We start from the raw sequence: 27,049 nt of genomic DNA on the forward strand, positions 1-27,049 counted from the left end.
TAGCAAGCAGGAGAAGAGACTCCAGTGTTTTCAAGGTAAGGATGAAGCATGTCTCTGGCTGGGAGTGAGGATAGGGGAGGAGGCATGGGGATTCAGGAATGGGGAGCTGTATGGTATGGTATGTAGAGGAGAACAAGTGCACTAAACAAGGACAGTGTGAGTCCAGGCAGCACTGGGGTGCAGGTGAGGTCTGTATGCCCAGTTCAGATATCACTTCCTCCAGAAACCCCCAGACCAGGTTATTCCTCTTGTTATAAGTGTCATAAGCCCTGTGGTGCTTTCAAACGACTCTAATCACAACTGGAATGAAAGTATCAACTGAATTCTTTAGTTCTTTAATCTGTGTCCCTCCCTAGACTGTAAATCCCTTGAGGATGTGAGCAGAGAGTGACTATTCCAGTGCTGTAGCTCACATCTCATTCCTTCTGCATAGTAGTGTTTCAATACAAACGTATTAAATAGTTGAATGAATGAGTGAACGAATGAATGAATGAGAAACGTCCCGGAAGTGGCATGCATGTTTTCTTAGACCGCCGAGATTTCTGAAACAGGCCCTCCCTCGACCGCGGGTGATTATGGACACCCTTCTTCCCCCCCACACTCTCTTGCAGCCCTGCTCGCCCCCATCTTCACTCCCTCTCCCAGCGCCCCTCATCTCAAGACGCTGGGGCTTTAAGAGCCGGCAGAAACGGAGCCAGGTGCTGATTGGTGGTTTATTCTAACACGCTAGAGGATGAGCTCATCTGCAGCCAATGGCCAGGCTGCATCCGGCCAGACCCCTGCCCCTGGCTGGAGGGCGCCAGGCTGCCGCGGGTGGTTCACGGCCGCCCGCTGGAGTGAAGGGGCGGTGGCGGCAGGGGCCGGTCTGGCGGCGCGGACCGAGCTCCTAGCTCGGGCAGGTACGGGGTTTGTCCGGCTTCTCCTCCATCCCTGGTCCTCCAGGCGACGGTGTCCCCTCCTCTCACTCCCCCAGCACGCTTTCCTCCGCCCGACCGCGCGGCGCGGCGCACCTTGCGCGCGGGGACTCGCAAGCTCGGCTCGCCACTTCCCTTGTCCAGGCGCGGCCCCGCATCCCTGCCACTCAGGACAGAGCCCGGCGGGGTGGCCCCTGAGGCCGGGGCCTGGCTTGAGCAGCCCAGCCCTTAGGCCTCGGCACCCCTGAATACAGGCCTCAGAGCTCTATGTTCCCAGTGGCAGGGCGGAGCAAGGAGGATGCCGCTTCCCTCTGTCCTTCCCTCCACCGCCTTCCCCCGCCCCCTGCATCCCGGCCTGGGTTCTGCTCCCCGCTGGCTTGGGGATGTGAGTTCTCCTCCCCGCCTCACTCCCCCGTCCTGTTCTATCTATTCCCTCTCTCTACTGAGGCAGAAGTAGCCTAGGCTTGGAAGTGCAGGCCCTGCCCTTCCCAATGGGGCCTGAGAGAGCACAGGTGCCGCTGGGGCAGCATTAGGGGGCAGAGGCATCTCCCTTTCCTTTCCTGAAGCCACTGCTCCTATCCCTTTGGCCACTAGTGTCACGCGCTGCTCTGGGAGGAGCTGCTGTCTGGTGCTTGGAGGCCACGTGGCCTCCCTGGCCTACTCAGAGTGGGGAGGACAGGGCCATCCCCTCCCTAGGGCCAGGTTGGCCCTGTCCTCCTTCCTCTAATTCCATTCAGAATCTGTCACTCAGTTATTTCATTTGCCCACAGGCATTAAGGCCAGGCCTTGTGCCTAACTCTCTGCCAGGGCTGTGTGTGTGTGTGTGTGTGTGTGTGTGTGTGTGTGTGTGTGTGTAGGTGGGGAGTTCTCACTTGTTGACCTTGGCACCAAAGGAAATAAATAAAGAGCAGGGGCAATTTATTCTGTTCAGGGAAGTGCCATCACTGAGCCCTGAAGGATACATGAGATTCCTGTAGGAGTATGAGCAGGAGACTAGGAAGGATGGAGGGAACAGTGTGAAGAACAGCCTCAGAGTGTGGCCATCATATGTTTACCGTGTCCTAATGCCTGTTTGTCTGTGGAGAGCCCATGAGGGCAGCTCGGGATCACAGATACCCTCAGTTCTCCCTAGTACTCAAGAAATATCTGCTGATCTGAATTTGAATGGAAAGGAAGAGCCCTGAGCATGTTGTTATTCTATTATTATCACCATTTAGAAAAGGTCTGGCTCAGTAGAGGGATGTTATCCACATTAACTCTGATCCCTCCAGCCCTTAATCTCCCAACTTCAGTGGAGGAAATCAGGGTGCAGATGGGGTGTTGTTCCCTAAAGCATCTGTTTATTTCAGGTCACCACTTACAGGACAAGAGCCATGAGCCTTGTGGCCTGCGAGTGCCCTCCTGGCCCAGGCCTGGAGCCTGAGCCTTGCTCCAGAGCACGGTCCCAGGCCCGTGCGTACTTGGAGCAGATTCGCAACCTGGTGGCTCCTGGGGCCCCGGACATGCCCAAGCGTGACTACCTGGTGGATGCAGCCACGCAGATCCGGCTGGCCCTGGAGCGTGATGTCAGTGAGGACTATGAGGCCGCCTTCAACCACTACCAGAACGGCGTGGACGTCCTGCTGCGAGGCGTGCACGGTGAGGGCAGAGCGGGGCAGGGAGGAGGGCCAGTGGGGACAGGCCAGCCTAGGGCTCGCCCTGACCTCTGTCCAGCTGTGCTGAGTGAACTGTGAAGGATCGTATTAACAGTTGGTATTTACTGAGCAGTTCCTATATACCAGACACTGGTCTAAGAGCTTTACCTGTATTAACACATTTGAGCTTCACAGTAATAGAAATTATTAGATGTGTTTTTGGTATAGTTCCAAGTACACAGGAACTATCTTTTTTTATGAATTAAAAAATTTTGGCGGGGGGCACTTGGATGGCTCAGTCGGTTAAGTGTCGGCTCAGGTCACGATCTCACAGTTCATGGGTTCGAGCCCTGCGTCAGGCTCTGTGCTGACCACTAGCTCAGAGCCTGGAGCCTGCTTCAGATTCTGTGTCTCCCTCTCTCTCTGACCCTCCCCTGCTTGCACTGTCTCTCTGTCTCACAAAAATAAATAAAAAACATTTAAAAAATTAAAAAAAAAATTTTTTTTAAGTCTTAAGCGCCTGGGTGGCTCAGTTGGTTAAGCGGCCAACTTCAGCTCAGGCCATGATCTCACATTTCGTGGTTTCGAGCTCTGCATTGGGCTCTGTGCTGACAGCTCTGGGCCTGGAGCTTGCTTCCAATTTTGAGTCTCCCTCTCTCTCTCTGCCCAGTACAGGGTTCCAACTAAGGAATCATGAGATCATGATTCGAGCCAAAACCAAGAGTCAGACGCTTAACCGGCTGAGCCACTCAGGCACCCGTATAGGAACTATTTTTATTCCTATTTTCCAGATGAGAAAACTGAGGCACTGGGCAGTGAAATAACTTGCTTAAGGTTCCATAGCTATCAAGTAACAGAGCTGGAGTGTGACCAGTCTGGGCTCCAGAGGCTCGGTGCCTGACCCAGTGCCTGTCCCTGGAGTAGTGCTGAGCTCCTGCCCTCTGTGGGGCTTGCATTACAGCGGGGAGGCTGATGCATTTGATGATGGATAATTATGGTCTCAGGTGGGAGGAGCAATGAGGAGGAAGCGAGGGGGAGGGAGAGAGAAATTGAGGCCAGATGGGGCTAGCATAGGGTATTTCCGAGAAGTCAAAACTTCAATCTGAGCACTGAAGAACAGGTGTGTTGTCCTGAGGACGACCAGCTGGCGCTCCGGAGAGAGAACGTGGGGCCGGCCTGCTGGGGACAAAGCAGGCATTTCCAGGCTGGGGGAGAGGCGGCCCTGCGGCCAGGTTGAGATCCCTGAGGGTGGTCGGGCGGGGGCTAGGAGTCAGGCCCTGCTTCTGGCTTCCTACCCCACCCCCTTCCGAAGAGACCCCCAGTGCCTGAGCTTCAGACTGTCCCGTGGATCCGTTTGTCCTCCAGTCCCTGTCTCCACTCTGGCCTTTCACACTGGGCACCAGAGGCGGCAGAGAGATGTTCTCTGTGAGCTTCTGTCTCCTCTGAAAATGGACGCGGAAATCCCCAGTCTGTTCTTTCCCGGGCTGTGCTGGCAGCCAGCAGTGGTGGTGCCAGCTGTGAAGTGCGGGAGGCTGAGGGTGACCACAGTTCCCAGGCTCTTCCTCGTCTCCATCTTCCCCCACCTTCCCCTGCTGGCCGCCTCTGGTTCCCAGTGTGAAAGGCTGGATTGGAGGACAAACGGATCCACGGGGCAGTCTGAGGCTCAGGCACTGGGGGTCTCTTTGGCAGGGGGCGGGGTAGGAAGCCTGAAGCAAGGCCCGACTCCTAGCCCCCGCCCGACCACCCTCAGGGATCTCAACCTGGCCGCAGGGCCAGCCTCTTCCCCAGCTTGAAATGCCTCCTTTGCCCCAAGCAGGCCGTGGGTTCTCTCTCTGGAGCGCCAGCTGGTCTTCCTGTGGACAACGCACCTACTTCCCCGCCTGCCCATCCCCCACCCAGAGGAGGGCTGGGGAGCAGTCCGAAGACCAGCCTCATGAGTGGGCAGGGGGTGGGCAACGGGAACCGGAACCCCAGCTCCCCAAGGCCAGGGTGGGTCCTGGTGACTCTCTTGTCCCCACAGTCGACCCCAACAAGGAGCGACGTGAGGCTGTCAAGCTGAAAATTACCAAGTATCTGCGGCGGGCCGAGGAGATCTTCAACTGCCACCTGCAGAGGACTCTTGGAGGAGGAGCAAGCCCTGGCACGGTGAGGGGTGAGGGGGTAAGGGGCCCTGGAGGGAGAGCACACAGGGTAAACACACACTCACACACACACACACTCACACACTCACTCACTCACTCACTCAGAGTCTCCCACATCTGTGTGAGCTTGAATGGGTTGCGGTGAGTGGAGCTGACCCTTGAACAAGACAGGTTTGAACTGCGTGGGTCCACTTGGACTTGGACTTTCTTGGATAAATACACGGCACTATTGTAAATGTGTTTTCTCTTCTGTGTCTTACTGGGCTGCTTTTCCCCAGAGCTGCTGCCTGGGCCCTCAAGGCAGGTGCTCTGAGACCCACACATTCCCAGGTTTTCTCCCGCTCCCTGGGAGCGCCTGCCTCCTGTGGACGGGGCTTCCAACACGGGGTTTCTGAAGTCCGAGAACTCCCTGGGACTCGGAGGAGGGCTGGCTGGGGGCCGGGTGTCGAGGGTGGTGTGGCCACTTGGCACCTGGAGGAGGGCCTGGTGAGAAGGCAGCGCCTGAGGGGGGCAGGGCCCTGAGGCTGTGTGGTCTGTCTCCCTTCCCCCAGGGTTTCAGCAGCCTGAGGCTCCGGCCCATCCGCACACTGAGCTCTGCCCTGGAGCAGCTGAGGGGCTGCAGGGTGGTTGGGGTCATCGAGAAGGTGAGTGAGCTGACAGCCATGGTGGGGTGCTGGGGGAGAGCAGATGGGGGTGGTGGGTGGGGAAAGAGAGCAGCTCCTCTCACTCCTCCAGAGGGCTCCCCCTCCCCCCCCAGAGGGCCCCAAGGGTCCAAGGGGAGGAGAGCAGCTGTGTCCAGTGGATCCCCCCCCTTCTCCCACCCTGGCACGCATCAGTCAGGTCCTGGAGAGGAAACCGGGAACAGAGAGGCATGACAGTCGCTTTTCCACAGCCCTTGGCTCAGACAGAAAGCACTCCCTCAGAGATTCAAGACAGAAACCACAGGGCAAGCAGTGGGCAGGGTGCCCTGCTCGCTCTGCGCCCCAGGTCCAGGTCAGGGTCTCCCCACCGCAGTAGCTGACGGGTTCCTGTGGTGCCAATGCACTGAAGTCCCGAAGTCTGCTCTTCCCCTCCTCCCCGCCCTCATCCTGACCCTATCCGAGGCCTCTGGCCTTAAGTCGGGGCGGGTAGGAAGGCAGGAGCTGACATCCCAGGCTGTACAGGGGACACTCACTGGCGTGGGGGATTCTGAAGGAGACAGTGGAGTCACATGAGATCTGAGCCAATATTCGATTGCCCTCTGCCCCAACCCAGGCAACACCTGCTAAAGCGGGTTGGTTTTTAACCCCGCTGGTTTATCGGAATCACCTGAGGAGCTTCTTAAAAAGAGCTGCCCGGGCCCCACCCTAGGCCTGTTGAGTCAGTCTCCAGGCTTGAGCCCAGGAATCTGTAGTTGAAACACTCCTCCGGGGATCTTGCTGGGCTGGGGGTGCCCCCAGAGGCCGGCTGGCCGGCTGCTCAGTGCACGTGGCCACAGCGAACCCCATCTCCTCCCATTCGTTTCCTCATGTGAAAGTGGGGTAAGAATCCACCCCCCAAGGGGGCATGTGGGAACTAAAGCGAAATAATTTTTGGGAAAGGCCTGGCACACGCTAAAGCATTTGCTACGCGCTTGATGGCTGTGAATGCTCGTGGCAAGAGCGAGGGGGATGGGCGTGCGGGCTTCCCGTCCCCCAGCCGTGCTCCAGCTGCTTCTCCCGGGTCCCTGGAACTGGCCCCAGTCTGTCAGCCAAGGCCGGCCAGCGTCCATCTGCCTTCCCTCCAACTGCGCTGGCCTGTGTGGCCCCAGCCAAGCTACAGCCGCTCCCACAGAGGGGCTGGGAGGTGACTGCCACCGCCTTTTCCCCATGTGGGGTCCTACTGAACTACAGGTGTTGTAGAGAGAGAGGTCCCAGGTCAAACAAGTTTGGGTTACAGGGAGGTAAAGTTACATGACTTTGTTTCTTTTAATTATAGGAGTTTGCAGAGGGTTTAGGATGCTAATGTATATACCATGCGTTTCCAAGAAGGAGGTCTGTGATAGAATTTCCCGAATTTGTTTAACCCCAGGACACGCATATGCAAAGCATTTTCAGAATCCAGGCTTCTGAGCCCTGTGCCTGTGCGAATGGAAAGCACAGATGAAGGCCAAGCCCAACCATTCTGTCTTGAGGTTGTGTTTCTTTCCTTTTTTTTTTTTTTTTTGTTACCCTTTCTTGGGCACCTGGCTTACCTACTCCACCTCCCTCCTGAGATGCCACTTCCTTTCCCAGTTTCATTTCCAAGTCAGGAACACCATCTTCACCAAATTAGGAGCGATGTTAGGGCCCCTGGGCCCAGGCCCTGCAGCAGGCCTGGATGTGCATGCCATTCTGCAGCTCTGCCCAGGCACATCTGGGTGGGAGGGTGGCGTGGGCCAGCAGCCCACAGAGCTGGGGGTTGGCAAAGGGCTTGCTCATGAAGCCTGAAGGGCCAGTTATTAGGTTAACTGGGGGAGGGGGGTCCCTAGGGGTCCCTGGGGTCTAAAGAGGTACTGGCAGGTGTAGGGGGGTTGCTGGGAACTTCTAGGCGGGTGGGTCAGGAACTAGATAACGCCTGGGGGTTTGCTCTCAGGGAGCACCGGGGCCTGAGAGACAGCACCACACATTTGCGGAGCCTCATCTAGGAGCCAGGGATGGGGAAGAAAAAGAAGGCCATCCAAGTTACTTCTTGTTTTTTTGGCTCAAACACAGGGGTGTTTTTTAGAATTATCATTAGTTACCAACATTTAAAAATTGGCAGGTTTCATATAGAAGTCCAGATTTCCTGCTTCTGCTGCAAAATTGGAAGATCTGGAAATGCTGGCTCACAGTCTCGCGTGGCAGCCAGGAGTGGGGGAGGGGGGTTGCCTGTGGTTTGTTTGTTTGTTTGTTTGTTTGTTTGTTTTGTCTTGAGAGAGAGGGAGAACTTGTGAATGAGTGGGAGAGGGGCAGAGGGAGAGAGAATCTTAAGCAGGCTCCACGCCACCCTGCACGGAGCCCCATCTCACAACCGTGAGATCATGATCTGAGCCAAAATCAAGAGTCAGATGCTTAAGCGACCGAGCCACCTACGCGCCCCAGGGGCTGCCTGTTTGGGACACCAGTCCCCTGGTTTGCTCCTGTCCCTGCTCTATCCCTTTGGTTCACATGCCAGGGGCCCCCGTGGGCCTTGGAGTTTGAGAATCTGTTTGAAACTTTTGGACTTGTTTGCTTTATGAGAGATTCTTCCTGGGATTTGGATCCTTTGGACATTTTAAAAGAAACGGCGTTTGGTGTTTCACCAAAGCTTTCATTATTCCATATCCCAAGAACTCAGTGGGTATCTTAAAAAAAAAATTCTCTTTATAGAAAGGTAAAAAGGGCACCCAGAACTGCCGTCCACCTTCCAAATACCGATACTCAAGTGACATCAGTAAGGCACGTTCTTATTTGCAGAACTGTTGCATTCAACCCCCTCAGTCACCCTGGGGACAAAGCGCTATCCTGGACAGCCTCACGCAGTAGTCCTGAGCCACATAACACTATTTAAGCTAAAACTAAATATTCTACTTCTCTTTCATACCAACCACATCTCAAGGGCTTGATAGCCTTGCATATGGTTACTGGTTTCTGTACTGGACAGTGCAGATATATATTTCCTTCATGTTCTATTGGGCAGAGCTGCATTTTAATAAATATCTTACAGGGGCGCCTCGGTGGCTCAGTAGGTTAAGAGTCTGACTTCGGCTCAGGTCATGGTCTGACAGCTCGTGAGTTCAAGCCCCACATTGGGCTCACTGCTGTCAGCACACAGTCCACTTCCGGTTCTCTCTCTCCTTCCCTCTCTGCCCCTCCCCAGCTCGTTCTCGCTCTTTATCAAAATAAACAAATGAACTTATAAAAATATTTCTTACGATTACAAGAATGAAGCAGAGGTTCATAGAGGTCAAGTGACTAGTATTCTGTCCCTATAGCACTGAGCAGAAGAGGGAGGGGATATTTTTGTTTGCTTGCCTTAATGGGAAAATCCCCCATCTACTTTTGAGCTACGGAAGAGAAGGGAGTTTAAAATAGAATACATACATATTTCTTCTCATCCTGCCTAGTTCCAAAATAATTGCTATTAATATTTTGGTCTAATTCTTTCTAGATAGATGTGTGTGTGTGTGTGTGTGTGTGTGTGTGTGTGTGTGTAATACATAGATACATGCATACATATGAGGGGCAGTGGGAGAGGGGTAGAGAATCCCAAGCAGGTTCCCTGCTCAGCACGGAGCCCACTGTAGGGCTCTGTCCCATGAACCTGAGATTATGACCTGAGCCAAAATCAAGAGTTGGACGCCCAACCGACTGAGCCACCCTGGTCAGGTTTTATATCTGCCTTCCCCAGCCTTCACTGCTGCCATTTTGGACTCTGTGCCAAGGACCTTAGCCAGGACAAGGTGGTAGGGAATCCCAGTTGGCAAGGGATGGTGGGGATTATCCAGAGTGTCAGTACTTGTGGGAAACTCAATTCTCCTAAATGACCCCAGAGTTTTCCTCCTTGCTTTTCCAAACATTGCACAAATTTGGTTCAGGAGCCACGGGGCCTGGCTGGGTTCCACCTCTGGCTGTTGGAGGAGAGACCTCTGGTGGTCAGGAGGCGTGTGTCACTGCTGTCTCAGGAAGGGTGCTGATGATGGGGGAGCTGAGGCCCAGAGGCGAGGGCAAGTGCCGTGGTCATCTGACCGTACCCCATTGCAGTGAAGTCTCTGGGGCCCTGGGATCAGCCCTGCCTGCATCCAAATCCTGGCTCTACTACTATTTAGCTGTGGGACCATAGGTAACAAAACCCCTCTGAACCTCAACTTCTTCATCAATAAAATGGATCACTAGTAACACTGACCTGGTAGGGCTGTGGGAATAAAATTAAACAACCTATAGAAAGCCCCTAGCACAGAATAAGTGCTCTGTAGCCAGTGTGGGGTTTCCCTACAACCCTGTTAGTGACAATCACTACGGATTATCTAGGCACGTTATGTGGCAGGTGCAAGTGCAGGTCTGTGGTAACTGAGCCCTCCCCCTGACCTTCTAAAGGAGGTACTTCTGAGGTTCAGAAGGGCAGTGTGATTTGGCAAATGTGATAACTGGCATTATCCTGGCCTTTATATTCACAGAGGGCCTTTCTATTTATGGCTTCAACCAACCAGGGATGAGGGAAGGTGGGCATTTAAATTCCTGTTTGGTAAATGAGAAAATCAGTTCACTCGCCCAAGATCTAAACCCAGTATCCCTTTCCCACTCCCGTCCTAGGCTGCAGCCTTTGGGACTGCCCAGTGGCCTGGCCTCACTGGAGGGTGAGGGGGTGCCCACCTGCCACCAAGGGGAGTGGCTGCAGGGTAGGCAGACAGCCAGGGCGTCCCGGTGTCCGGGGCAGGTCTCGCTCCCATATCCCCATCATCTGGCTGTATCTTCTGCCTTCCTGCCCCAACACCAAGCTCATGCCCTCTCCTCCTCTCCTCTGGCTGGGGTCCACTCCTGCCCAGCACAGAGATGAGTCAAGGGCCCAAATGTAAACATGGCCCTGCCCCAGCAATTGGCATGTTACTGCGTAAACCAAAAGCAACAGAAGGAGAGGGCTGCTCTCCAAAGATAGCCTCCAGAGAGGCTTTTTTTTTTTTTTTGAGGTGAGTAGATTTTTAACAATTTTTTAAAATGTCTGTTTATTTTTGAGAGCGAGAGAAAGCACATGTGCATGTAAGCAGGGGACGGGCAGAGAGAGAGAGACAGAGAGACAGAGAGACAGAGGATCCCAAGTAGGTCCATGCTGACTGCAGAGAGCCCAATGCGGGGCTCAAACTCACAAACCGAGAGATGAACCCAGCTGCTTAACCAACTGAGCCACCCAGGTGCCCCTAAGAAAGACTTTTTTTTTTAGATTTTTATTTTTATTTTTTTGTCTTATTTTTTCTTTTCTTTTCTTTTTTAATAGTTTATTGTCAAATTGGTTTCCATACAACACCCAGTACTCTTCCCCACAAGTGCCCTCCTCCATCACCACCACCTCTTTTCCCCGCTCCTTTCAACCCTCAGTTTGTTTTCAGTATTCAGTAGTCTCTCAAGTTTTGCGTCCCTCTCTCTCTCCCCCTGGTCCTCCATTAGGGTTCTCCTGTTCTCCTGTTAGACCTATGAGTGCAAACATATGGTATCTGTCCTTCTTTGCCTGACTTATTTCACTTAGCATGACACCCTCGACTCCATCCACTTTGCTACAAATGGCCAGATTTCATTCTTTCTCATTGCCATGTAGTACTCCATTGTGTATATATATATACCACATCTTCTTGATCCATTCATCAGGTGATCGACATTTAGGCTCTTTCCATGTTTTGGCTATTGTTGACAGTGCTGCTATGCACATTGGGGTACAAGTGCTCCTATGCATCAGCACTTCTGTATCCCTTGGGTAAATTCCCAGCAGTGCTATTGCTGGGTCATAAGGGAGTTCTATGGATAGTTTTTTGAGGAACCTCCACACTGTTTTCCAGAGTGGCTGCACCAGTTTATATTCCCACCAACAGTGTAGGAGGGTGCCCGCCTCTCCACACTCTTGCCAGCATCTATAGTTCTTGATTTGTTCATTTTAGCCACTCTGACTGGCGTGAGGTGGTATCTCAGTGTGGTTTTGATTTGTGTTTCCCTGATGCGTGATGTTGAGCATCGTTTCATGTGCCTGTAGGCCATCTGGATGTCCTCTTTGGAGAAGTGTCTGTTCATGCCTTCTGCCCATTTCTTCACTGGGTTATTTGTTTTGTGGGTGTGAAGTTTGGTGAGTTCCTTGTAGATTTTGAATACTAGCCCTTTATCTGATATGTCATTTGCAACTATCTTTTCCCATTCTGTCGGTTGCCTATTAGTTTTCTTGATTGTTTCCTTTGCAGTGCAGAAGCTTTTTATCTTGATTAGGTCCCAAGAGTTCAGTTTCGCTTTCATTTCCCTTGCCTTTGGTGATGTGTCGAGTAGGAAATTGCTGCAGTTGAGGTCAAGGAGGTTGTTTCCTAGAGAAAGACTGTTTTTAACAAGAGGGCTGGGCCATGCGTCGGGACCGGGGTCCGGTGCGGAGAGCCCCTCGTCCCGGGAGTCAGGGCGTGGCCGGAAAGGGGGCCACCCCCTTGCCCATCACGCAACGCACGTTCGTGGGGAACCTGGCGCTAAACCATTCGTAGACGACCTGCTTCTGGGTCGGGGTTTCGCACATAGCAGAGCAGCTCCCTCACTGCGATCTATTGAAAGTCAGCCCTCGACACAAGGGTTTGAGAGATACAAGAAAAGAATTTTTAAATAAAAAAGAACAAAAAAATAAAAAATTAAAAAAAAAAAAAGAGGGCTGGTGGGGCACCTGGGTGGCTCAGTCGGTTAAGCCTCCGACTTCAGCTCAGGTCAGATCTCACGTTCGTGGGTTTGAGCCCTGTGTCAGGCTCTGTGCTGACAGCTAGCTCAGAGCCTGGAGCCTGCTTCCAGTTCTGTGTCTCCTTCTTTCTCTGACCCTCCCCCTCTCATGCTCTGTCTCTCTCTGTATCAAAAATAAATAAAACAAAAAAATAAAAAGAGGGCTGGGGGCAGGTGGGAGAAGGGATCAAAAAAAGCATGCCAAATGTGCATCGCCTGGCTCATGGGTGATCTTGGGCTATGTTCTCAGCCTTCACCTGTAAAATAAGAGATCAGAAGAGGTGACAGGCTCTGAGGTCCCGCCTAGCCATGACACCCTCAAGCACTGCAGAATGGACCACTCCCCACGCAGGGTGCACTGTGTAGGACTCTGGTCCTACAGAGCTAAACAGTACATGCTCCCTGCCCTCACACTGCACACAGCCCAGTGGAGACACCAGAAACTAGACCCTGTGATCGGACTCCCTGAGGGTGGGCCCAGAGAGCCCTGGAGAGGAGAGCTGGGGTCCCAGCCTGACCCAAGGGCTGGCACCTGGAGGAGGCCCATGAACTAATGCTGCAGGGGACAAAGGTGTCTGAGCAGGACAGGACTGATGCCAGCTTGAGTATGGGGGTGGCCAGGAGCACGCTCTGCACCACTAAAGCCTACCCTTGGGCCTGCCCTAGAGTGAGTCAGCCTAGGTGAGGGCATCTGGGGAGCTAGGGCTTGGACTGTGGAGCCCCAGGAGCTGCCCTGTGCCTTGACTGGTGCCTCCTGGACTTTGGCAGGTGCAGCTGGTCCAGGACCCGGTGACTGGAGGGACCTTCGTGGTAAAGGCAGGTGCTACTTCGTCCCCTGCTGTTCTGTACTCCCCTTGGGCCTTCCTCACCTACCCTCCGGGGAGCCCCCCTGCCCAGAACCTGTGTCTGAAGCCCATGCTCCCCCCAATTTAAATGTTCCTTGTTCTGTCCCTGAGCACGTCCCCTGCCTCCCAGACACACACACTCCTATTGCCCCATCCTTGTTCCAGAGGGTGGAAGGCCTGGATTCCATGGTGGAAAGACAGTCAAGAGCCAGGTCAGGAATTGGGGGGCAGGCAGTTACTACTTAGGATGGCTCCTGTCCCTTTGGTGTTTGCCCCTGAAGCCAAGCTAGGATGGCCCCTAGCTGAGCACCCTCTGGGCTGTCCCTCGATAACCCGCCTGCTCTCTCCACAGAGCCTGTCCAGGTGTCATGTGGCGAACCGGGAGCGGCTCACCATCATCCCACATGGCGTCCCCTACATGACTAAGCTGCTTCGGTACTTTGTGAGTGAGGACTCCATCTTTCTGCACCTGGAGCATGTGCAAGGTGAGGGGGTTAGGGGGTCCCCTTCCATCCTCTTAAAATGCAAGCACGAGGAGGGGGATAATGCACTGGACATGCAGCACAGACCACGGGACCCAGGCTTTCTGGGGGAGGATAGCAAGGTCAGGCTGTGGTGGGGCTCTGTGTGGTGCCAGGGGGACAGGGGATGACTTGAGGTCACATCCTGGGTGGTGAAAGAGCATTATGCAGATGTCCCCTTTGTCACCATTCCTTCCAGTCTTGGCCTCTCTTCATTTTTCTAGTCTGTGCCCATTCCTTTGGAGTAGCCACGTGGGATGGTGATCACAGAAGCTAAAACGACAGCAATTGGTTCATGGAGCAGATAGTTTTTGATTACCTATTATAGTTATGATTTTTTTAATGACCCATCCTTGGGTCATGGCATAAAGTATAGCAGGGGCATTCTGGGTAGGGGTGAGGATGTAGAAGGCAAAGGGTCCATGCTGGATGGGCGGAGGCAAGGCAGTTGGGGACCTGGTGTCCACACTCTTCTTCTCCTCTGTCTCCATGCTTGCGGCTCCTCTGCATGGCCCAGGAGGCACTCTCTGGTCCCACCTGCTCTCCAAAGGGCACCCCCAACAGTCTGGGCTCAAGTCTGGCTCCAGCCCAGAGATGACGAAGGCTTCGCTCAACTCACCCCCTGGCCTGCAGACCCCAGCACTGCTCCCCCTGGGACCCACCCTCCTGCAGGACAGAATCCTTCTGAAGCCTCCACAGATCTCTGAGAACCTTCCCCAAGCCAGGGGTGCCCCATCCATCAGTCCCCAGGGAGAGGCTGCACATGGCCCTTCAGCCAGGACCCCTATTTTCTGCCCCTCGGACCTTCTGAAGGCCTCAAGTGGCCGCCTGCACCTCCAAGCCAGGCAGGGACCCGGCCAGAACTCAGACACGAGGCCCTCTTGGGGGGGTCTCCCTTGGGTTCATCAGGGAGCTGTCCAGGTGCTGAGGGCCTGCAGCCGAGGCAAAAGCCCAAGCCGACCCTTAGCAGATAGGGGCCACCCCGGGACCAGCAGGGGCTCCTGGCATGTGAACGAAGAGCAGGTGAGGCAGTGGGCAGCGGAGATGCTGGTGGCACTGGAGGCGCTGCATGAGCAAGGGGTACTGTGCCGAGATCTCAATCCCCGGAACCTGCTTCTGGACCAGGCAGGTAGGTGCCCAGCCTGGGGGAAGGGGACCTACCCTGCCTCTCAGAGGGGGCCCCCCCAAAGCCTCCAGACAGAGAAGGGGAGTTCCTCAAAGCCACAGGAACCTCAGAGGTTATCTGCTTCCTTTGCCTCCCCCTGGCCTTTTCACACCAGATTCTACCACGTCTGGTTGGCCAAGATTGAGCCTGGGAAACCAGCCCTCCCCCAACCCAGAATCCAGGGCAGCGGCTCCTAGGAACACTTGGTTGTCTCTGGGACTCATGGGGCAAGGCCCTAGGGACTCTGCCCAGGGCAGCCACTGACTCCTGCTTTGTGACTGGTGGAGGAAGTCGCCCCCCGCCCCCCGCCGCATGCCAACTGCTCAGTGATAACTAATCACAATTTTTGTCCACCTTATTCCTCCCTATATGCACTGGATGAGAAGGTCACATCCGGCTCACGTATTTTGGCCAGTGGTCAGAGGTGGAGCCCCACTGCTGCAGGGAGGCGGCAGACAATCTCTACAGCGCTCCAGGCAAGAAAGGATGGAGGGAGGGGCTGGGGGGCCCTAGGTCTTGGGAGCCTGTGTGGGCTCGGCCGGACAGCTGAGGATGAGAGGAAAGGGGGCCATGTCTGGGTAGGACGAGCAGAGTAGAAACCGGCCCTTTAGGCTGGGACATGTATGTTCTCATTCCCACAGAGGTGGGCGGGATTTCCGAGCTGACAGAAGCCTGTGACTGGTGGAGCTTTGGGTCTCTGCTGTATGAACTGCTGACTGGAACTGTGAGTAGATGCGCAGGGTGTGGAACCCTGGTGGGTGTCACTGAGCGCAGAGGGTCTGGGCTTGGTCCAGCCGGCCCCTGCTGGGGTGGAGGCCACCTGGTTCTCTAAGACCTGGCCATTGGGTTGATGTGCTGCCACCACAGGCCATGAGAGCCCTAGGAAGCCACTCCCACCCAGGTTACAGATGCACTGAGCACCCCTGCCGCACTAGTAGCTGGAAGTAGCAAGACTGTCAACTTAGGTAAATGAGAGTTGAATTGGGATGGCCAGGGAAGGTTTCTGGAGAACACCTGGGTGTAGGTCTGGAGGGAGAATGGAATTTGACACAACTCTTCTTTCCTACAAGGCTACTGAATCATCTCCCGAGTTTCTTTGCTCCCTGCGTCTCATTCCCCCCACCTGCACCCTTCTGAGCTGTAACCCCCAGATTTTGGCTGAAGGACAGAGAGCAGCCAGCAGCTGTCCTGTCCAGCCTGGGTCAGCCAAAGGCTCAGAGATCCCCCACCCTCCCTGCAGGCAGCCTCTGCCCTCCGCCCTGAGCTCAGCATCACTGGGGCTGCTCAGGGCAGGCAGCCAGGGAGAGAGAGGCCAGACCACAGCTTGAGCAGGGAGCAACAGGAGTGGATCGAGTGTGGCCTGAGGTCCTTCCTGGTGCCCTCTGGGTTTGGTCCCAGAGCCAGGGCCTCTGACCGTGTTGGCTGCAGATATCCCCAGAGTGGGGCTGTCTCCATCTCCCGATGCTTCTCTAGTCTAGGGCTCGTGGCCTGCCTTCTGGTTGCTTCTTGCAGCCATTCCTGACCCCTTAAAGTCTGCTCTGGAGCGCAGAGAGGTCCTGCCTTGGCCCTGACAGTGGCCTACCATGGCCTGCTCTGGAGGTCTTTTTTCTGTAAGGAGACCAGTTCCAGTGCTGTTCCTGATAGAGTGCCTGCCCTGAATGCAGCCCCAGATTGATAGTTCTGGCAAGCTTGCTGCCAAAGGGACCTGGATTCCAACCCTGAATCCAGCATAAGTCCCTTTACTTTCCTGAGCCTGCTTCTTGTCTTTACAATGAGGTGACTAGTACTTACTTTGAAGGCTGTTGTAGGAATTAGATAAGGGATGTCAGGCGTCTTCCACAGCCTGGCATTCAGCAGCTCTAAAGCAAAAGGCAACCGTCATCATCCTCATCCTCAAGGGACATGACACAGGGAAAGTAAAATCCTGGCTACCACCGGGATGTGTAGCTGTTCCTGGGGCTGCGTCCTTAGAGCCCCGCCTCCCTGTGTCTTCCCAGGCACTGTCGCAGAGCCACCCCTCAGGAATCCAGCCCCATACCCAGCTCCAGCTGCCCGAGTGGCTCAGTCGCCCAGCGGCCTCCTTGCTGACTGAGGTGAGCTACAGCCAGCCTAGAGGAGAGGGAGCTTCCTGGCCCAAGGGTGGGTGCTGGGAAGGCAGAGTCCTGGAAGTCTGATGTGGGTGCAAGAGGGTTAATGGAGACAACAAACTTGTATATGTTGGTGGCCAGACACCACTAGTGTCCCCAGGGTACCGCTGGGGGTTCCGTGGGCTGGGCAGCTGGGAGCGGTGACCCGGTCACCTCACCTCACCCCACCTCAGCCCATACCTCAGCGACAAAGGTCTGCCAAGCCCACTGGGCTTTCTCCACAGCTGCTGCAGTTTGATCCTGTGAGACGCCTTGGCGCTGGAGGAGGTGGTGTCAACAAGCTCAAGGCCCACCCCTTTTTCAGCACCACCCAGTGGAGCAAACTGGTGGGGTAAGAGGGGCGGAGTGGGCCATGGAAGCTGCTGGACTGGTCTGGATTGCCTCTTTGCCGGTCACCTGGAGCTGGCCCATGTAATCAGTGACCCCTGGGCAAAGACGGCAGGGTGGCTGCTCTTCCTGCTCAGCCCCTCTCCTGGGCACCAGAAGTGACCATCGCCACTGCCCAGAAGACCCTGGGCGTGCCCCGGCCAGCTCTGGAGACCCTTTCTAGTCATTACTGAAGGGGAAGGACCGGGACATCTCACCCCACCAGGCAGATTGGACCCCTCCACCCACCCATCCTCCAGCCGTCAACAGATGCCTGGGCCTTGACTGCAGAGCTGCTGTGTTAAACGGTGCCTTCGGTGGATTTAGCTCGGAGCTCCTGACCACCTGCTGAACTGACTGCAAGGTTTTGTGACCATCTGCCCGGTGCCCCACTTGGGACCTCTCTGGAGACTCATCTTAGGATACAGGTCCACTGGCTCCATGGACCCAAACCAGGGCTGCCCTGCCTAGTCATCTCAGGCATGCACCTAGTGGTCCTCCCCCCCCTCCCCCGCCCCCCACCACTAGCCAGGCTACCCCTGCAGGACGTGGGCAGGCTGGGGAAGCAGGGAGAAGTCTGTAGTGGGCATGGGGTGAGGGGGGGGACAGAATGATCTGCTCCCCATCCTGACTATGCCCCTGATCTTGTGGTTTCAGACTTCGGAGAACAAAAGGAAGGTGTGAGAGGAAAATAAGGATAAGCGTAATAAAAGAGGAGAGGGAGGAACGCACAGCTTGGCCACTTAAGAGTAATTCTGTAAACAGCTGAGCTTCGTACCTTAGCCAGCCCACCAGTGCAGAAAAGGGGGGCAGACCCCTGGGTTGGAGAGGGGACCACAGTGCAGCCTCCAGGCTGAAGCCACCACCACACATTGTACTCATTAGGATTCCCTTCTCAGGCATTCATCCTGTCCACCGTTTTTGCATTTTCATCTTGAGGGTCCACTCAAGTCACCGCCTACTGTGACTTCATCCCCTTTTGAAGTGAGAAAGGACAAAACACGTGGATTGCCTAAGCTTTAGCCAGAAGCAAAATGTTTCTAGCCCCTGAAGAGCTGGGGTTAAGTAGTTACCCAAAGACATCCCCTCCCCAGGTTTGGGAGCCCTCTAATCCCTCTCAGGGTTCACCCTATCGCTGGGGTGTGGCACCCAAGAAGGAAATTTACACTAGACGGCTGCCCCCAACTCCTTCCTCCAAGTGTGTCTGACACCACCAGGTGGCGCCCTGACACTTCTCCAGTCTGGCTGTGAAGGTCCAGTCCTAACCCTAGAGGTTGGGACGCCAGGGAGCGTGGCCTGTTTGTGCTCTCCCTGCGCCTTGGCCATGACTCCCCCCCCCCCCCCCACAATAAAGCCTGCTGGTACCCTTGGTGTTCCTGCCTCCTGAATGCTGAGACCAGCCCTGCCCTAAGGAGAGATTGGAAGGCTCCCCCAGAGAAACACCATACTAGTCAAGAGGGAGCCTGGAGTCCACTACAAGGTAGGAAGCAGGGCTGGTGAAGGGCATGCCAGCTGTGCCCTGCAGAGGAAGTGCTGGCACGTAGGGGACACTGGAATCTGGGAAATAAGGTAGGAAGAGAAACCTTAGAAGAGGGTCATAATGCCTGGGGAGAGGGGAACCCTGCTCTTATCCTGTGACCCCGGAGATGGATGGTGACTCCCATTTCAAAGACGTTAAGGATAGGGCCTGGTGGGGCCTGTTCACGAGTCTGTTCCTCTTGCTACACTGCTTCTGACCACTGCTGCACGGAAGGGGGCGTTGCTTCTGGAACTTCTGGGCCTCATCCATGCAACGAACACTTGCACGCCTGATCCTTCGCTGGGCCTGGCATTTTAAATACTGTTGTCTCAGTCTTTATGGGGCTTCAAGTCTATCTCGTTTTGACACAATGGAAATAATACCTCCTTTGTAGGTTCACTAGAGAGCGCTTCCAGCACCATGCTCGGGACAGATGAATTCCAAAATCTGCTTTTGTTGAACCCACTCTCTCCCCACCTATGAACTCCAGTTCTACCCTCTGGAGCCACTTCGTTCCTGTGACAGACCCTCGCATGGAGATGCCTCACCGTAAGACCAGCAGGTGGGGAGTGTGGGTAGAAGGAGCAGGGAAGGCTGTTTAAGCTTAGCCACCGTGTGCCTCTCACCGACCACTGCTCCCAGGCAGTGATCTATCTTCCTTTGTTCTTACTGACCTCGAGTACCTTTGTTTACATGTGGCAATCCAGTCCAAAATGCAAAACTGTTAAGGTCGCACCACCCCCACCTGCTCAATCCATTCCAGAAATGCTGGCACGCAAATGTCTGTTGGTGTCTGAAGGGACTTCACAAAGGTGGAAACCAACTTCTCTTCAAGAGTGTGGCCTGTCAAGCTGGAGGGGCTCATGGGCAAGAGGCCAGGCACTTTCCTGGCTGGCAGACCGCTAGGGTTCCCTCCGCTGCTAACCCAACTAAGTCTGGGATGGCACAGGGTAACCTACAGGCTATGCTGTGGCTCCCAGTGCTAATGACAATCACAGTGCTGGAGAGTTGTGCCTTGGTACCTAAAAGGAATGCAGAAGCAGGAACCTTTTGAGAACATTTGCCCTTTAATTTGCATTTAAAATCCATTTCTTTAAATAGTTTAGTTACAAGTTCTGAATAGTGAAGACAGAGTAGATGCTGCAGGCACTCAGTATTGGCTCCTGTCCCTTCCCTTCCCACCCGCCCCCCCACCCTCCAGGCCTTGCTTCTCTGCTCAAGATCCAAATGGGCACTCTGCACTCACTAAATGGTTCCTGGTGTCAAGTGTCAGCAACCTCAGGCCTGGATGCAGTTGGATACAAAGTGATGAAGCCGAGTAGCTTTCAGGACAAGTATGTATTCAAACTCGCTCTAAGCAATCCTGATGATTGCATCCAGACCCAACAGGCGACACCACCTCACATCACAGGTGACACTGCCTGTCTCCCCACTGTGTATTAGCATCTTGGGGCTGGTTTCCACTGTAGTCCAACTTCTTCCAGACCTGTGTTCTGCAGAAAAAGAGCTAAGGCCCTGCTCCCCAAAGGCCATGATACACAGAGAAACAGCTGCCTTTTCAGGCAGAGTGCTTACACCAATGGCCTTTAAAAGCTCAAATCAATCTGAGCGAGTCCACAGGAAGCCCCCTCCCCCCAATCTCACCGGGCTCCAGCCCTGTGACCATGCCCCGTCCCACTGCCACGCTGTGCTAGAATCTGCTCTAAATGACAATGCTGTTACAATGGTTCCAAGCAGCCTGGGAAGGTCGGCACAATCACAGCTGTGTGTTACTGTGCCAAAAGGGAGCGATGATGGAGAGGGTGAGAGCAAGGCTGTCTCGTCTACAACTACAGCTCAGAGGGAAATCTGCCCTCTCCCCGCTCCTACCCGGATCCCCTGGCCTGTGCTTCCTGGACGAGGTAGAAGAGGCATCTTGAAGTCAATGACAGAGAATAAAGGTGTCATTTAAGAAGCAAAGCAGCACCTCTTGGCCTGTGGTCGATACCTCCACACAGGTGGAATCGCGAGAACATGCACAACCAGGACAGAGGCTGCTCTGAGCTTGGAGGACACCATACCCTCCTAGCTCAGAACAGACTTTCAAAAGATACAAACTTGGTCACATGGTCCCCAGTGGTTTCCCTATTATCGTATACTGGCACAGGGGAGAAGCAAAATCGTCTCTGCAAAAGTCTAATGGGAGAAAGGCAGGAATATTAATGAGCATCCATTAAGACTCTCTCCCTCTCAAGCCTAAAGACATTCGAGTGTAAGAGAAGGGGAGAGCCGGGAAGAATACCAAGAGAAAAACCTGTGGCTGCTGGTTACATAGTGCCCTGGTTTCCTTGCTGGAGGCCAACAACATGTGCCTGGCACCAGGCCAACCTGGGACCTGTGAGGGGACAGGGAGAAGACTGGTTTTCAGTTCCTGCAGGGTTGGTGTGTAGGGTGCGTGGCTCCCTCCTAAAGGTCCAGTAGGAGGACTCTGGGATCCTCTACCGCTGCCTTGATTTTGCGGAGAAAAGTTACTGCCTCTCTGCCGTCGATCAGCCGATGATCATAGGTCAGTGCCACATACATCATGGGCCGCACCTCCACCTGCAGGGAGGAAGAGGTGACAGGTTTGTCTGCAGCAGAGCAGAGGAAGCCCCACTGGAGGGGGGAGGGGGGAAGTAAGCATAGTCCACGGAGAAGGTTCCAGTTCCAGAGCTTTGCCTGTTGTGGCTGCCTCTGGATACTTAGTGCAAATCTCCCGCTAAAGCTACTTAGCCAAGAAAACAAGTCTCCTCACAAGTGCCTTTTAAAAATATGCTCTGTCCTTTCATTTGTCATCTAAAGGAAAAGTGTGTCCTTAAATTTTGGCAGCCTAAAGTTTTTTCTTTAGGATTACAATTTTAAAAAGTAACCAGAAATCCTTAAAGCCTCTGAAATTGTATGCCAAGTTGGGTGTGTGAGCATTTTCAAGGGAGAAGACCTAGGATTGCTGGATTCACAAAAGGGAGTTAGTGACCCAGAATAGTTCTAAATACCAGAATCTCAGAAAATATTTTCCTACCAATGTATCTCCTAGGCCAGCTCAAGACCCTCTGAGGTCATTCCCTGAACTCCCAGAGAGCCCCTAAACCTTCATGGGACCCGGCAGCTCACAGACTCTCCGTTGCTGTCCTCTGGGTCCCAGAGGCAGGGACCACGCTTCCAAGTGTATCCTCACGGCCCACAGAACCTAGAGAACGGAACATGCGGACCATTCCACATGAAGGGGCAAGCCACCTTCAGCTCCATGGTCCTCACACTTTAATGTATATCGACCACCTGCAGCTTCTGCTTCATCACACCTGGGAAAGGGTCCAAGACTTTGCATTTCTAACAAGTTCCCAAATGATGCTGATCCACACACAATTTGAGGATCAGTGCTCTAGCTGTTTATCAGAAACTAAGAATGGAACTTAGGTCTCAAATTACAGTGAATCTTTTACAAGGAACAGTTAGATTTCCCTCTCATCTAGCTGCTAGAGCATTAGCAGGAATGCTTCCTACCTTGCCTCCCACAGCCACTGGCCTATCAAAGATGCCGTGCATGCCCAGGATGGCCGACTGAGGGGGGTTGATGATAGGCGTTCCAAAGAGCGAGCCAAAAACACCTCCATTGCTAATGGTGAAAGTACCACCATCCATATCTTCAATAGCGAGTTCATTCTTTCGAGCCTAAAAATGAATAATTGAAATGTAAGTTGCAACCCAGCTTTCTTCACCCAAAGGGAGTCCAGAAGGCTCCCATCTTGAGATCAACAGTCCAAGTTCTAGCTGTTGTTCAGCAGAGATGCCTGGGGCCACGGCTCCACCAGAGGAAAGGCCTAAGGCCCGAAGCCCATTCCTTCCTCAGCAGGCCTCCCCCTCTGAGGATATCTTCTGATACAAGAGTGCGCTGAGCTCTGCCAGAGAGCTACTCGTCAGCTCCCGGGGTGACTGCCATTCTCAGGCTCTGCACACCTTATGAAGTAAAGTGAGGCTGCGCCAGCCTGAGCCCTGCCCCTGGGGAGCCCGGCCTCCTCCAGCCCCTCCGCCCCAACCCGCCCAGCAGCTGACACATGCTGCTTTTCACTGTACCTTCTCTCCCAGTTCACTAATGGCCCGCTCAATATCTGCATAATTCATAGCTTCCACGTTCCTGATGACGGGAACCACCAGACCCTGAGGAGAGTGAAAAGCTGTTTTCAGTTGCAAATTAATAGTGCCCTTTATAACTCCTTTGATTCAAGCCGATAGCTCTCCCTTTGCCATTGAGGATCTTAATTACTCCACGTGAGTAAAATATTCAGCTTGACATTAAGATAAAAGGATGTGGTATAGTCAAAGTAGGTTACTCTTTTACTAACTCCCTTCTGAAAAGACAGGATTATAAAAATGTTATCTCCCCAGGGGTCTGCTTTTTCATACAAAGTGAGAGTAAGATCAGAGCCCCCCACCTCTTTCCCCAACATACCCGTGGGGTGGCCACCGCAACACTGATGTCGATATAATCCCTATACACCACCTCTTTGGCTGTGTCATCAATCACTACGAGAGAGAACACACATTACATACGACTCCCCACATCTAGGCTAATACAGAAATAACTGCATTAATAGGATAAAAATCTGCAATGCTGGGTACACGGTGGACTGACCAACCAGCCTGAAAACCACTGCACCACAAGCGGTGGACTCTTACTCCAGTTGTCACCAGTGTGCCAACTAATCATCATAAAACATCTCCCAAGTGCCCCTGACGGAGCCTGAGCACACGAGTGCCCGTTTTGGGGGCAGCCCTCAGAAGGGCTCAGTACAACATGGCAAGGAGAAAGAATGAAATCTGGCCATTCACAGCAACGTGGATGGACCTCGAGGAGGTCATGCCAAGCAAAAAAGTCAGACAGAGACGGACAGATACCATATGTTTTCACTCATAGGTCTAACAGGAGAAACTTAACAGAGGACGACCATGGGGAGGGGAAGGGGAGAAAAGGAGAGGGAGGGAGGCAAAGCATGAGAGACTCTTGAATACTGAAAACAAATTGAGGGCTGAAGGGGGAGGGGTAAAGGGGGTGATGGTCATGGAGGAGGGCACCTGTGGGGAAGAGCACTGGGTGTTATGTGGAAGCAGACTTGACAATAACTATTTAAAAAAAAAAAAAGGGGGCTCAGTACACAAGCTGATATGGAATAGGTGTGCACTCGATTCTTTTTCACTAGCTCCGCCCAAGCCCTCCCTTAAAAGACAAGGGCCCAAAAAGGCAAATTAGCTAAGGGAGGGGTGGGAATACCTACTCTCAACCAGAGGTGAAGGAAGCCTCTTTCTAGGAGGAAGCAGGGTAGTGGAAAATAGCAAACTGGCAGCTGAAAATCTAGGTCTAATGCTGAGAAAACACAAGCTTGGGAATCTTTTCCAAAGAAAGTCTATAGTTGTATTGTTAGATAAGCCACCAAGGAAAAGCATGTAAAGTGAAAAAGAGGACAGAGAACTCTGAGAATTACCTACAGGTCCGGGCAGGCAGAAGAAAGGGATAGAGAGCCAATCAGGAAGCAGGAGAGGAATGGAAGAAACAAAGAGGCACGCATCTGGGCAAAGCAATGACACCCCTCTACCCACCCTCAACCTACCTAAACACACACCACTGGATGAAAGGGACTAGGGTTTCTATTTCTAGATCTTTAGGGACCCTTGGCACTGCTGAGGATTGCAAAAGTGTCACTGTCCCCTCTCCAATCTTCCAGGGAACAGAGAAGCATCTCAATAGGAAAGAACTGCTTGTTAGATCAACATTGCAATGACGTAGGTGAGCAGAAAGTAAGGAAAACTAGCACCAAGTCCATGGAAGAGGGGCCAAGCCCAAGGCCTCCCCGTGAGGTTCAGTGCCCAGAAACCAAAGGTCACCCTGGGACCTATGCCAAGTGTGACAGTCAGGCCCCAAGATGCCAGGCCCCATGGGAAGGCTGGTGCTAGACAGAACATGAGCTTCCACCCGGACTGAGAAGTCTGGAAGGCTGGGCTTGCTTAGAGCTGCCTGATGGCAGAGCAGCTGCCAAACTACGAACCGGGAGGAGACACCATTCTGTCCAGTGGGGGTGGGGGAGGAGGGTGGGGGTAGTAATCATGATACTATTTTAGAAGGGTGAATAGAGAAGTCCTTGGAGAAAGACACTCATGTTTTACCAAGTACGAAACAGAGTCTTGGTCTGGTGACCCCCGTGTGTGTGGTGTGTGTGTGTGGTGTGTGTGTGTGTGTGGTGTGTGTGTGTGTGGTGTGTGTGTGTGGTGTGTGTGAGCAGTTCCTGCACAATCTCCCAGCACCTCCTGGGGTCTGGCCACCACAAACTCACCTGCATTTACAACGGGCTGCTCCTGCAAGGCAAAGGCCGAGGCCTTCACAAATGCCGACATGAAGCCCAGTTTGAGGTTATGTTTCTTTAGAAAAGCATCTTTGTGCCGAGCCCTCATCTCCTGGATGTTACTGCAAAAACAATACAAAACAAAATGACCACAAACAAAGCCTTTTGACTTTCATACCAGCTTCTAACTCCGTGTACACAATTGGGTAAACATTTTCCCCTTACTCTGGACCATCTACCTAAGTTCAAGTTTTGAAATAGTCCAGCAGAGGTCAATATAATAACCTTGTTCCTTTACAAAACTTGGAATCAAAGGAATCGGTCCAATCAGTCTTTAAGGATGAGTCCCTTCCTGATCCAGAAATCAGATTTCAGTGATTTTAATATGAACAAGAGATCACACAACACACCAACATCCTTGCCTGGATGAGAAAGGGATTTCTAGCTACACTAAAATCATGAGCTCTCTCTGCTGAAGAAAAATTGTTTTAAGCATAAACACAGTCTATAAAATAAATAATGTCTTTTTTATTACAATTATGTCCCCCAAAATCCACACCAAACTTATGACTTCCTTGTGACCCTCTTCCAATCTTCTAAATAATGAAAACAAAAATATGAAACAAAAACAAAAATAAAAACCTCCACAGATGTTTGGGCTCCACGTGAGCAAAAGCATCCATGACTATATCGGGTCAGGAAGAGCCCAGTGTCCTCTGAGGCTCACGGGGAAAGTCAACAGATTCCTTCCTCATCTCCCCAGCATTAGCAGTTCCATATATCTGTTCCTTCAAACAGGTGCTAACACCCACCGCACATAAGGGACAAGGCTGGGCATCAAGATACAAACATAATAAGGACAACGGATGTGGCTTCCTCGGTATTTAGAAAAGCGGGGAAGTGAGGACCTGTTTTTAGAGCACAAGCAGCAGGGCCTCCCAAGAAGCCTGTAGAACGTAGACAGCCTTTGTTCACTCAGGACGAACTTCTCCACAGATGTACCACATACATAACGCAGTCCATGGGGAAATGGTTTTCCCATCATTTTGTTGCAGAAACCTCAATATTTATCGGAATATAGTTCCATGATGGAAATTGAATTTAACTTTATCTCAGGCCTAAACGCTCAGTTTTCCCTTTTTCCCCATAATGGCCTAATTTGACATTAGCACAAAAGAAGATGGTATAACTTTAACTCCCCCTTCAGACCGTTTGCCTTTGAAAAAGGAAGTTTTCGGGGGCGGGGGGGGGGGGGGGCTTGGGTAGGCTGATTGGGTTCAAATGTTTGTTTTCCCGAGTCTAACCTTATTTAGTGCTAGGATTACCACCCTAAAGACATTACTGGTTCCCGAGACACAAGAGCTGCAGAAGAGGGAAAGAGATGTGATAAACATCTCTGCTCTCAAACCTGCCCAAATGCTATTGTCTGGTCATTAAGTAGCTTCTATTTCAGAGCTCTGCCCTTGGAGGCAGGGGCTGGGACAACAGAACAGAGGAGAAGGCCTCGGAAAGGCCCCTTAAGGGTAGCTGATCGGCACAAGACCCAAAGGGCACTCGATCTAAACCACATTACTGACTGCAGTGAGACCCCAGGCTGTCATTAAGGGACACCTCGATTAGCTGCTGAAAGGGGATCCAGCTGCTGCACTTACTTCCAATCAAGGCTGTGGGGTCAATTGCATCTTTCAGGGCCACAAATATTTACATGTTTTGTCTTAAGGAATTAGGTAGAATTTCAAAGTCCAATTCAATTTGTGTACAATTTGGCCCTAATGCACTGAAACATAAGCTGCAGCCTTTGTGATTCATTAGTCAAGGTCCTTCCCTATGTCCTATGGATAGGAAGGAGAGAAATCTTTTGCTTGAATGACATCCAGTCTTTGTAGGAAGCTTCACAACAGAACAGAGAACATCTAGTGAAATAAGCCACGGAGCCCTACTCTGAACAATGCCATCGCACACGCTTCTCTGTATTTTTAAGATCCCTTCAAAAGAAAACAAATTTCCCTAATGAAAAGTGGGTTAGTAAACACTGAGAATA

The 27,049-nt window shown here is 52.9% G+C and overlaps 2 protein-coding genes across 7 annotated transcripts in view; one reads left to right on the forward strand and one right to left on the reverse strand.

Moving 5' to 3' along the window:
* The first annotated feature begins 785 nt into the window (after positions 1–785).
* RPS6KL1 (ribosomal protein S6 kinase like 1) lies at positions 786–19,840 on the forward strand. 6 transcript variants are annotated; one of them, XM_029950639.1, is made up of 11 exons: positions 786–899; positions 2,264–2,552; positions 4,569–4,693; positions 5,241–5,333; positions 12,864–12,911; positions 13,293–13,425; positions 13,979–14,590; positions 15,013–15,102; positions 15,268–15,350; positions 16,624–16,719; positions 19,053–19,840. In XM_029950639.1, exons 2-11 carry the CDS (start codon positions 2,288–2,290, stop codon positions 19,059–19,061), a joined length of 1,554 nt encoding a protein of 517 aa, XP_029806499.1. In that variant the 5' UTR covers positions 786–899; positions 2,264–2,287; the 3' UTR covers positions 19,062–19,840. The 6 variants fall into 6 exon arrangements, with proteins under 6 accessions (XP_029806499.1, XP_029806497.1, XP_029806501.1 ...); XM_029950637.1 differs by lacking the exon at positions 19,053–19,840 and adding an exon at positions 16,998–18,997; XM_029950641.1 differs by lacking the exon at positions 15,268–15,350.
* Positions 19,705–27,049, reverse strand: part of DLST (dihydrolipoamide S-succinyltransferase) — a 19,638-nt gene continuing 12,293 nt past the window's right edge. Inside the window, exons 11-15 of the mRNA XM_029950643.1 lie at positions 25,000–25,130; positions 23,124–23,197; positions 22,748–22,831; positions 22,178–22,345; positions 19,705–21,238 (exon numbers count right to left, since the gene is read on the reverse strand). Coding sequence (XP_029806503.1) covers positions 21,104–21,238; positions 22,178–22,345; positions 22,748–22,831; positions 23,124–23,197; positions 25,000–25,130 — 592 coding nt within the window. The 3' untranslated portion in view covers positions 19,705–21,103. The remainder of the gene's footprint in view (positions 21,239–22,177; positions 22,346–22,747; positions 22,832–23,123; positions 23,198–24,999; positions 25,131–27,049) is intronic.

This window comes from Suricata suricatta, chromosome 9 (assembly GCF_006229205.1).
Source record: "Suricata suricatta isolate VVHF042 chromosome 9, meerkat_22Aug2017_6uvM2_HiC, whole genome shotgun sequence".
NCBI lineage: Eukaryota > Metazoa > Chordata > Mammalia > Carnivora > Herpestidae > Suricata > Suricata suricatta.